At 37.3% G+C, this 12851-nt stretch overlaps 1 protein-coding gene across 1 annotated transcript in view; it reads left to right on the top strand.

Annotated features, from left to right (window-relative positions):
- Positions 1-8519, top strand: part of LOC128021086 (protein phosphatase 1E) — a 33393-nt gene extending 24874 nt beyond the window's left edge. The window contains exons 2-7 of the mRNA XM_052608010.1: positions 928-1049; positions 4093-4292; positions 5132-5320; positions 5419-5562; positions 6050-6143; positions 7205-8519. Coding sequence (XP_052463970.1) covers positions 928-1049; positions 4093-4292; positions 5132-5320; positions 5419-5562; positions 6050-6143; positions 7205-8145 — 1690 coding nt within the window. The 3' untranslated portion in view covers positions 8146-8519. The remainder of the gene's footprint in view (positions 1-927; positions 1050-4092; positions 4293-5131; positions 5321-5418; positions 5563-6049; positions 6144-7204) is intronic.
- The last annotated feature ends 4332 nt before the right edge of the window (positions 8520-12851 follow it).

Below are 12851 nucleotides of genomic sequence, written 5' to 3'. Positions count from 1 at the left end.
ATCACAGTTTCCACAAAAATATTAAGCAGCACAACATTGATATTAATAAGAAATGTTTCTTTAGCGCCAGATTCAGAATAAATTACGATTTAAAATCTATTAAAATAAAAAATATATTCTTTTTAACTGTATTATTTCACAATATTAGCGTTTTTTTTAATATTTTGTATTACATTCAAAACTGGTTACATATAGGTCTTTAAAGGTGCAATTTTTATTCTATATTATTCTATATTCTTGTTATCTACCCCAAAATTTTCATAATTCATTATGGCATAATGTCATATAGTATTTCTGGTCCTTGTTTTCAAAATGATTGTCAGTCATTTAATGGGGAGATCCCTGTTCTGTTCGGATGACATTTCCTCATCATCTATTACGAAATCCTCTTATGGGGATGACGGGGCTTGTCTTTAAGTGTCGGCTCTTGATTTCATAATGTGCAGTTGTGTTTATTTTCAGTGATCCAGTGGGGTTTCTGCTGGAGTGGATTTGGGTCATGCTAGTTTTAGAGTGCCTCTCCTCGCTCTCTCAATCCATCAGAGCGACAAGCCCTAAAAGGATATTCACATCAGTAGTTAAAAAGCCAGGCTTTAACACTTACAGTTCAGCTTTCTACCATTGTTCTTCACCATAAGCATTTATGAAGGAATAGTTCACCCATACAGGAAAATTTTTTGTTTGCAATGAGGTTTTTGATGCACAGTGATCATAAGAACATATTCAGCTGGAATATCTTTGGCTATTTTCTGTTTTGTGCTGTGCATATTGCTTTTGCCTTCTTCCTACTCATCATCTCATGATTAAATGAGTGTGCGCTCTGTTGCTGAAAAAAAAATGGAATCAAATACTGACAGCACTGCTTTACATAATGTTTCTGTGATCAACTTAGCAGATGTTTTAAAGCTCTCATTCTCTCTTTTACAGTAATTGCCCGTTTTCCTTGGCTGCAGCCCTGGCCCGTGGTACTGCAGACAGTATCCTGCAAAGCGATCTCTCCGTGTATCATCTCAACAAGAGTGTGGAGGATGGCACAGACACGCTGCTTCGTAAGTGCCCTTCCAAAAAACATTAACCACATCACATAAACCTAACGTGGACTGTGAAGTCTTATTTTTAAACGAGACTAGTCTAGCGCAGATTCATTGTGACTTTCTTGACACTCCTGAGCCATCTGGAAGTCATGCAGAGTCATTAAAGCTAGTGAATGAGTTGGGTCGCATTGAAGTCTTGCTATCGAGTTGTGATCTCATGATATTTGATCCAAATTTAGGCCATTCTGCACATTTTTAAGCCTCCTATTCAACTGCAAATTTAGGTCACTCACTAACTTAGTGGTGGCCTGAATTGCTTTCTCATTTTCTATATTCGAATTGAAATGGCAAAGGAATTTGAGTTGTATGGTTGCTAATACGCCACAGTTTTGACTGGTTTAGAATGGAGACCTTTAGCAGGTTTAATGGCGCTTCAAAGGGTAAATGCAAAGGATGATGCACAGTCTGTTATGGACATACAATAATATGTCAGTGCCATATCAGTCATCGGCTTATATGTAAGATTTTTTATTTATTTATTTATCTGTATCAGTTACTATTGTTCATACAGTTTTTATTATAATTTACAAAGCCATTTCCTTTATTTTCTGTCCTCTTTAAAAACGCTAATAATTTAAATATATTAAATAATTGTAATAATTACTTTTAAATGTAATCTTTATAATAGCAAATATCTAAATAAATATTATTTTATACTGTGCATTATAACATGATGGATAAATTCACTTGTAGCAGTGAAAAACTATTATTTTGTTTTTTAGTATTACAATTTCTATTTATTTAGACAATATACTGTAAAGTTTTAACATCACCGATAACATGAAAATAATGATCATTATAATATATATATGAAATACATAAAATATATAATACAATTCTATACTCTATTGTCTAAAATCTAAATAATTTATAAATGTATATTATTCATAATTTTTTAATTTAATTATATAAAAATGTTAAAATATATTAAAATATTCAAATCGTTACCTATATTTAGAAAAAAGTATAGAATTTTAATATGCATGTTATTTATATATTTTAACATTTGTGTGCTGCTTTATATCATTAGAGTTTTTTTTTTATTTTGACATGATAGTATAGAATTTTAATATATCTTCTATTAATATCTTTTTAACATTTGTGTGCTGCCACAGAGATCGAAGTTTGGTTTGCCCATTCAACCAAACAAATTACAATCCTGCTTCTGTTAGTGACTCAAGTAAAATAAAACATTTCATCTTTAATTATGACCGACAGTCATTTGATTCCACCATAATTCCTTAATAGATAACTCAGAAGATATTCAGAGATTCCCCACTGGTAATTACAACATTGCTGTGGCGTTCGTGTACACTGATCTCATTAATACAAGTCCTGAAGGCTGCAATAATTCTCTGTGGTTCACATATAACCTTGCCGTCATGAGTTAGCACAGACATTCACAGAGCACGCTGATCCCAGACAATTTCCCGAGTGGACGGTAGATTTATAAAGCCAGATGGACTGCAATCTGTGTTAAGTTTAAGCTCTGTTCAAAAATACGTCAGAGCAGGAGAACTCCACTTGAGCCGAGTCTGGTTTTCCTTAGCCAGGATGAAGGGTTTCACGGGAGGTACAGTCCTTTAAACATGATGTGACCCATTCCAGCAGCAGAGAGTATGTTTAATGTAAATCTTAGCAGTGAAAACGACTGACATCAGTACACGGGGCGGCAGACAGACGTCTGCTCAGGGCAAAGCACTACATACTGTTCAGCAGCTCAGCCCTGAGATGGCAGATTCAATTTAGACTCTGTGCCCACGGAGACAAGACAGAGAGAAAGAGAGAGAGCATCTAAAAGGCTAAGGGAAGAGAAAAGAGCATGTAATGTCTACTTTTACAACCATCAAACAATCTAAAAGGCCTCTTCGTCCACACAATGCTAAAATACATCTGTCAAAAGCAGTACTGAAGCAGACAGACAGACAAAATGAAAATGCAGCCTTTAAAAGATATGCAATAAATGGAGTCATAAAAAACAGGCACTCCATTAGGCAGATCTGGGACTTTGCCATAAGTTTTGGCATGCAAACTCTTCCAGCAACATTTTATGAGCTTGAGAAACGTATATCTTGCTTTGCCAATGATACTTTTAAAGGTTTTGTACACCTAAAAATAAACATTCTGTCACTATTTCCTTACCCTCTTGTCTCTCCAAACCTGTACGACTTTCTTTCTTCTCTTCGCAATATAACATGAAATATGTTTCAAAGAATGTTAATGCTGCTCTTTTTCAGACAATAAATGCAAATAGTGACCGGAAGTCTAAAAATCTACTATAAAAAAAACACCATAAATGTAGTTATCATATGGTATATTCCAAGTCCTTGCAACAAATTTATGTACCGAACGGACTGAAATGTATAAATGTATCTTTTAAATCTTATTCACATTTCCAGATATTCAAATTTGGAGTAAATGATTACGGATTTAAAATTTTTGAGTAAACTATCCCTTTAATAAGCACCTTTCAATACTCAACACAAATTAAAACAACAATTGGGCTAGTTGTCCATCAAATGCTTCATATTTGAAGCATTTGATATCATCAAATGCTACCTGAAAAGCTTTGAAGATATAAAGAGCCGCATATAGATCACAGGTGGGTGTAAAGGGAGAGAGTGTGCTTCAGAGATATTGATGAGAACCTCACAGAACGAAGGAACGTCAGCTTTAGTCCGTAGAGACCAGAGCTGGAACAATCCCATCATTAGTAAGCAGTCACCTCCTCTCTCTCTTTCTCAGTTGGCAGATGGCCTCTTTTGTCCACTGTCCTCAGTTTCGCTTCCACTGTGCATATAATCAGCAGCTGATGCACTATTTCTTTCCAATATGATATTACAGTCAAATCTGTTTGGCTTGTAAGCAAAACAAACCAGCACTGTCTGTTTGCTTATGGTGCTTGTACAGTGTATGTGTTTTTTTTTGCACATTGGTGACATATTCATCCTGAATCGAAGCAGAGTGTTTATGTGTAACATGTCATTTGCCTCGGCAGAGATTGATTCGATGAAGCTGGCCCGGCTGGTCTTTAATAAGCTCTGTGAGACGTGCTGTCATTGGCTAAAAGAGTTTCCGTATCGCCAACGCCACTTGCCGTACTATGAGACCTCCATCCATGCTATTAAAAACATGCGCCGAAAGATGGAAGACAAACATGTGGTCATTCCTGACTTCAACACGCTCTTCAATCTCCAGGTATGACCTTGAGTGTGACTTTACATGACCTTTTATTTTTCACCAAATACACGACACTGCCGTCCAAATATCGGGTCAGTTATTTTTATTTTATTTTATTTTTTAGAAATTAATACTTTTATTCAGCAAGAATACATTAAATTGATCAAAAAGTGACAGTATAGACATTTATAATGTTACAAAAGATTTCCCATAAATGCTGTTCTTATTACCTTTATGTTAATCACAGATTCCAGAAAAAAACACTAAGCTGCACAAAAATATTAAGCAGCACAACTAAATATTAAGCAGCACAAAAAATAATTACTTTAAATTGTATTAATATTTCACATTTGTACTATTCTTACTGTATTTCTGATTAAATTTATGCAGCATAGACAAAGTGTCGCAGTATTCGCAGCTCAGGGAATCTTCCATAATGAAATCCTTATTTATTTAAAAATATGTAAGATGCTGATAATTAAAACCTATCAACAACAGGAAACATCTGATTTGCATATATTTCTCATGTGTAATGTTTCATTTAGACTGCAGTTAAATAAGTGATTTGTTGGATGCCAGAGGTTGGCATGTTTTTGTTTTCTGTTCCACACTGATCGAAAGACGTTTACAGGAATTCATTTCAATTGAGAATAGATTATGAGGTCTTTTATGTGGCAATAAGCTATTTTCTGGATAACAACAGGGAATTTTCTTTCAGTATTGTAGCTGTAACAATATACTTTGAATCATGATGTAATCAGCATTTATCAATTAAGTCAAAATCAGAGACATTTTGTTTTATTATTGTCACAGTTATTTTATGAGGTAAATCTAACAAAAAAAGTATGTGTGTTTAGGATCAGGAAGAGCAGGCTTATTTTGCCGTGTTTGATGGTCACGGTGGGGTGGATGCTGCTATCTACGCCGCCAATCATCTTCACGTAAACCTGGTCAGACAAGAAATGTTCAGTCAAGACCCCGGAGAGGCCCTGTGTCACTCCTTCAAACTGACAGATGAGCGGTTCATACAGAAGGCGTCACGTGAGGTGGGTTCATACACCATAAACACTGTCAGACCTCAAGATGCTCATATCAGCCCTTTTTGCATTGACAACATCTGCATGCATCCGTATGTCTGAAACAGAACCTGCGCTGTGGCACCACAGGGGTCGTGACCTTTCTGAGAGGTCACACACTGTACGTGGCCTGGCTGGGCGACTCACAGGTCATGATGGTGAAGAGAGGTCAACCGGTGGAGTTGATGAAACCACACAAACCAGACAGAGAGGTGAGAAAGACTAGTCACTCAAAGCTATTTCTTATCATTTTAACTCATTGTTTTGTTTAATATAATTTTTTATAGTGTATTAAAATTGTAATTTCATTGAACTTTTTTAAATAAAGGGAGACCAATATAAAGTGATCAGGTATGTCCAAATGCCAAAAAAGTCTGGTCCTAAATTGTTGCATATGACCTTCATTTTTATTTCAATCCAGCTCTTTGCATGGGATGTCATTTAGCGCAGTCTATTCAATTGACAAAAGTCACATGACAGCAAAGCTGTATTACATAACGCACTCCCAAGAGTGGATCTGTTGAGCTGAGTCTTTGGAGCTTTATCTATATAATGAAACTGTGTGTGAGTCACAGTTTAGCCGATCAGAGTTTCACTAATTGACACTGAACTGAACGTGATACTAGCTGTTATGGTTAATGACTCCTCTTGACCATATTGTTTGTTTGTTTATGTGTTTGTGTGTGTGTGTGTGTATAGGATGAGAAAAAGAGGATTGAGGCTCTGGGTGGGTGTGTGATCTGGTTCGGCACATGGAGGGTGAATGGCAGCCTGTCCGTGTCGAGAGCCATTGGTATGGGACATTACACCGTTTAGCAAACTGTGTAGCTTTGTTTTTGTGCTCCTTCAAGATATCCACTTATTTAGACAAGATCTTTTGTAAGTGAACTAAAGGTCAGTGGGTGCATATTTTTAGAAGAGGATGTACAGGCTACAGCAGAAATCCATCATCACTCTATAGATATTAGTATGACCGTCTTTTAGAAAGCAAACACTGGCACAGACTCAGTTTAATCAGTGTAATTCAGTTGTGCAGCTTCTACTTGAATCTATGTACTTTCGAAGAAAAAATTGTTAGTTGTCAAAATTTAAACCATAGGACTAGTCCAGATCTTGTGTAATCAGACCAACTGTGTAGTTGGAGTTGAAAAGAATACAAACTTCTTCATCATGCCAATAAATAATTTAATAAAGTATCAGTGTACTTTACAGTATGTACATTAGCCAGTGTAAGATTACGGCTTTCAGGATAATGAGCGTTGCTGCAATAACAAAGACTGACCTCCTGCAAAATCCTTAGGCAGTATTCCCACGACTTCCTGCACAGGAACGGTTTCACTCGCTAAATCTGTCAGATAATCCTATCAGTCTAGCATTTAATTCCCTTAAAGCTCTCGATTCATAAATAGGACAAGTGAGGTTAATTTTGCTATAGCCTAGGCAACTGGTCTTTTGAAAGTACGACAGAAGTCCAGAACCATGTCAGAATCATATTCTACTCAACAAATCAAAAGAAGCAAATAAGAAAGTATATTTAGTTTAAAGAAAGCACTTATTTTAACACACATTTTAGGGGAATTTTTGGAGTTTTATTAAAAACTATTTTCATTATGGCATTTGCATGGCAATGGAGAATTTATTTAGATTATTGAGAAATGCTATTGTGATTAATGAGAATTAAAAAAATGCAAACTCCAAAACAACAACAAGTGCATTATAGTTAAGAAAATATTGGTCGAAAATGAAAAAGAGAAAATTTAAACGTAAAAATTATTTATACATTCCTAATATATATATCATTTTTATATATAATGCATAGTTATAATTTCTAATAATTCTATAATATATGTACAGGTGACTCAGAACACAAGCCCTATATCTGTGGTGACGCTGACTGCACGGCCTTCAACCTGGATGGAAGTGAGGACTACCTGATCCTGGCGTGTGACGGCTTCTACGACACCGTGAATCCAGAAGAAGCTGTGCGAGTGGTTAGCGACCACTTGCAGGAGAACAACGGGGACACTGCCATGGTGGCCCACAAGCTAGTGGCCTCAGCCCGAGATGCAGGGTCCAGCGACAACATCTCGGTCATTGTGGTGTTCCTCAGGGACCCCCGTTTGCCACCACCCTCGGATGAACTGGAGGAGGAGCAGGAAGGGGAGCCGGTGGAGGACGCAGGAGAGGAGGAGGACGAGGAAGTAGAGCCTTTGCAGAGTGAGCTGGTGTGTCAAGACGGAGGAGCGGAGAATGGAGGAAAGAACCGGGCCGGCTGGCCACTCCAGCAGTGCTCTGCACCGGCTGACCTGGCCTACGAAGAACGCATGGATTCGTTTACGGATAGAACAAGTCTGAGCATCATGGGGCCAGACCTGCGTGCAGAGACTGGCTGCTTCAGACCCTCAGCTTCATCCAGCCTGTCCCAGATGAGAACCATTACACCAGAAGTCATACCCCCCTATGGTGGGGCCGGTGCGGCCTGGCGCCTCTACCAAGTGGACGGCTCTTCTGGGTACAGGCAAAAGCCACAGCCTAAACCCAGAGTGCCCTCCTACACACAGACCACCTCAGACGGACAATTGTTGGAGGTGGCTGCGCTCTTCCCCCAGGAAGGTCGGAGAAAGAGGCGGCTGGAGATAATGCCACTGAGGAGGGAATCTCAGCGCCTGATCCAGAGGGCTAGAGAGGGTCAGGGTCCTCTGAGCTGCTTCCCTAGTGTGCCCTATCCTCTCCGCTCCCCAGAGAGGAAGCCTGGGATAGCCTTTCCCCATATAACCCACAGCAAAAGGCTCTAATCCGCAACTTACTTGCCCCATCATGTCCCCCTTTCTCCCTGCGGCTAAAGCCCTAACCCTAACACTCATTTCACACAACACATGAAGTGGGCGTACATACATGTACACTGTTCCAAAACCTAGTGAACATCCTTCATAGGCAGCATTTTAAGGGACCTTTTAGATGGACAAATTTGGACAAATTGTAAGGCAGCATCGCTTGTATCCTTTGCAGAACACAAACCTAGAAAAGAAAGAGAAATGAAAATCTTGATATTTATGTAATTCAAACCTGACTGTTTTACCCAATATTTGTGTGTGCTATATATAGTTATGGTTATCACTATGGAAGCTTATTTCTGCAATAGAATTAAAAAAAAAAAAAAAAAAAAAATATATATATATATATATATATATATATATATATATATATATATATATATATATATATATATATATATATATATATATATATATATATATATATTCTTACTTCTTTGTTCACAATTTTAAGTTTATGTCTCACAATTAAACAGGTTTTCTTATGTTATAAATGTGTAATTGTGTCTTTTTTTTTCTCAGAATTCTTTTGAAATGTACATCTCATAACGAGCATGACCTGACCACATATGCAGAGTTCTGAGGGAAAAAAAGTGCAAGATGTAAACCCAGAATTCTGAGAAAACAAATTCCGAGATGTAAACTCAAAATTCTGAACAAAAATAAAATAAGGATTGTCAAATGTAAACTGAGAATTCTGAACAAAAAAAGCCATAAAGATGAAAATAGCTCAACATGCTGACAGCAAATTCCTTGTGTTAATTGTTATTTGTGTTGCTGCCTATGTAGAGGGTCCAAATGAGTGCACAGACAGCCATCTATGTAGGGAGCAGACCTCGAGGCAACTCACTGAGCTCTGGAACAGAATCACGATCAAACACTTCTTCATTGCTCTAACTCTTCCACTCTCGTTTTATATGAACCAGCCTATCAGAATCCTTCACCACTCTCAGCCAGCTTCCTCCTCATCCTCATAACACACTCTCTGGTCCAGTTGTATTTGTGTGCATCTGTGTGTGTGTGTGTGTGTGTGGAAGGGGAAAAAGAGTGTTCACTATCTTCTGTTCACATACACACACACACACACACACACAAGTGAAGTTTCAGGCAACTCTAGTGTAGAATCGAGCAGGTAATTGCAGTTAACAGAAGAAAAGATCTTATGTTTTATATCTGTTATCTGATGCGAGAAACATGATAAAGCTCTTGTTTATTGAATCCATTTTAATGTTCAAATACTAAAGTCTTCAGTGGAACTGACCTCATAGACCTCTAAAATTATTTTTTTCCCCTTTTTATCTGAAGCGTATACTTATTGTATGACTGGTTACTAGAGGATGATGTCTATAAATTGCTGCTTAAGGTTTTTCTATAAATTGCAGCTCAGACATAATCATGACCTGGCTGTGATGAGTCTTTGAGAAGCACGTGGAATCATATTCATGTGTTTGTTTATGTTTTTAGCACACTTCATGTATTTGCTGTTAATGACCCCATGTGTTAACTTGTTCATTTTGTTAGACGTGTACCTTGGCTTTATCTAAAAACAATGAATGGTGCTTTTCACAAATAGGATACAATTTAGTGTTTTTTTACTATCCCGCTTATTTTGATTTTATTTTAACAATATTGCCTTTAATTTTAAAGTTTATACTGTTTATTGATAGGAAAAAACTAAATTACTAAACTTGCAAAAATCGCAAACTTCATATAAAATAAATGTAAAATAATCCAGCTCATATAATATTTAGTTTGACCTCCTGAGGTTGACAGTCACCTTAAGTGACTTTCACTGACCAGAACAGTAAATAATATATATATACATATATATATTTTTAAGAGGCTCTGTTTTGTATTCTATTTGTGGAAAGTGCAGGGTTGGGTTTGGTCGAAACATCTGCATAGTCACCAAATCTCCAGCCATCCTATGATGACGCAAACCACAAATAACATAACCCTCTGACAGACAACACCTGTTGCTTTTCCAATCATTGCCATATCAGATCACATTAAGATGCAGTATATATTCTATACATTTTCAATTTCAAAACCAAGGAAGAAAATGACTTGAGTATTAATCAGGAAACACACTACCATCTCTAAACAGTGCTACAGTACATCAACAAGAGCTTGCTGTTAAACCCTGTTGAGAAAGATTAGTCCAAGATATCCACTTCCCATTCAAAACATATATGTTTGGCCAAATATCTCTTATTAATTATCTTCATGTTGGCAAGCTGGATAAAGATCTGTTGAACTGTCAGCTAAATGTTTGTATGGGATGTTTAAATGTAGCCAGAGAGGTTTGCTTGACAACAGAGTAAAGCTGACAGGAGATGCTCATAGTTTGAAGTGCTCCTCAGGCGTTGAGGACATGGATAATTGAGTTTCAGCAGCACAATGTGTGCGTTTATTATGGGGCTGTTTATGACAGGCTGGGAAGTGGATATAGAGTAAATCTGATCACTCTACTACTTTCTTTTTTTTCTATACACTATGAATTTATACATTTATTTGTATTTAGAAATGGATATGACACTTAAGAGTAGGACCAGACTTGGCCATGTACATTTTTACCATCTTTTCGAAATTGCAGAATTTGTATTTTATTTTTTATTTTAATTTTTTTAAGAATTAGTTGCAATTTTTAAATGGTAGAAGTATACATACTGTAATTTAAAATTAACATTTAAGAAGAGTACAAAGAGGTACTACTCAATATTACTTACTTTACAAATAAAGATACAAATCTCTATCAGTCACTGATATCATGGCATCATGTATAAAAGTAACATACTTTAGAAATTCTTGGCCTGGAGAAGATATTTTGAAGAATGTTGTTAACAGTTACCATTGACTTTCATTGTATGGACAAAATAAACAAACTTTGTGTGTATATATATATATATATATATATATATATATATATATATATATATATATATATATATACATATATATATATATAATGATTCAAAATGATTTTCTGTTGATCTTTACACAGTACATATCACCACCCTTCTAACTAAAGTCATATGCTTTTGTTTTCATATTTGACACATATAATGATGCCACTGTATGCAGCCATAATGCCATTGGATGGTTCTGTTCAGGAGAATTGTGGTGGAACATGTGTGTTTGACTAGAAATACAGCAACCCTTAATTCCTTCCCTCTTACATCTATAACAAGTAGAATGACATGTGCCATTGCACTGATCAGTTTCCATGTATTTATTTATTTTTTGGTGGAGATGGATGGATAATGGGTGGGGGTAGGGTGTTCATCACCTGTGTGTTGTCATTAAAGCCCCCCACATCCACCTCCAATCACAAAATTCAACCTAAACCCAACTCCGCAACTGCCATCAGAGTGTTTCCTTCCAGAAAAAGGTGCTTGAATGGGAAGTTGAATCTGTTGTGGTGCATTTTTAATGGTCCAGAATGTACATCCAGATGTCGAATGTACTGTAAGAGGAACCTCTCTCTGGCCATCAAACAGAAACATGAAGCAGGATCAGTGAAACTTTTACCCGCTTTAAAAGACGCCCAGGCTGTCCCGAATGTACGTACGCATCTGTTTTTGTACCCTTTGTGGGTTTCTCAACACATCAGTTAAATCATGCCTTGTATATCCTAGTTCTTCACTAGAAGCAGAAAATCTTCCCTCACGGCTTTCGAGACTGGATTGATGACCAGAGATTGATGAGTGCAGCTCAAAGGACATGGGCCTTGCGATGAAGCTGTGCTGGAGATGATATTAGCATAGATTCAGAGATAACCTTCCCTTTTTGCCTTCACCATCATGTACAATCTCCCTCCCAGTCATTCCTCTAGCACCTCACACGGGGCACAAATTATATATCGGAAGTGTAGTAACTTACATATATTGTAAACAATTATGTGTGATTTGAGCGTGTGCGTGGGTGCGTGTAATATTTGGGATCTGTATGTGACGTCTGGCTTCTAAATGTGCTATTTTAATCACCACTGATAACTCAGATGGATACAGAAGTCTGTAATGCTTTTCCGTAAACCATTTGCCCATCTCCTCCTCACTGAAGTATGTACTTGAAAACTCGGAAGCGCGCAAAGTGTAACAGATTCAGCGCTGGTCAACTTAAAAACCGCCAGGCTCTCGCTTATTCACAGCGTGGTGATGAGTCAAAGGACCGAAGTTTTCTAACGGTTCATTTCAGTGAAGAACATCTCACTTCATCTTCACGTACTCTTGAGCCTTGGCCCCCCATGAACTGACTGTTAGACGCAGCGTTCCCGATAGTGCTAGGGCGCTCTCTTGATCTTTCATGTCCGTTAGCCCTCCTCACTTGCTGACATTGCTTTTTGTCCATGTACTGTCCAGTACTGCTCTTTTTCTGCTAGCAATAATGAACCTACGTAAGCCATGAGTGAAGAGAGCTCTTTCAAAGGGCTTGTCTTCTCTAAAGCGAAGCTGACGAAGGGTTTCCAGACAACTTGGGATAGAAAAAATGTAGAAACAAATGTATCTTTTTAAAAAAAGAGAAAGCTATGTTACTAATGGTCATCACTGTATTCTATTAAAGCTGTGTTGATGAGAAACCACTACTGTACTCTCAGAGCTTTTGTTTTTTAATGGGATGCGTGACAGTTTTCATGGACTGGTCTGAGCTTGAAAGGAGTTTAACTG

This window comes from Carassius gibelio, chromosome A10, assembly GCF_023724105.1.
Source record: "Carassius gibelio isolate Cgi1373 ecotype wild population from Czech Republic chromosome A10, carGib1.2-hapl.c, whole genome shotgun sequence".
Taxonomy (NCBI): domain Eukaryota; kingdom Metazoa; phylum Chordata; class Actinopteri; order Cypriniformes; family Cyprinidae; genus Carassius; species Carassius gibelio.
Note: the sequence above shows the minus strand (reverse complement) of the source record. Positions and strands in the feature narration are given on the sequence as shown.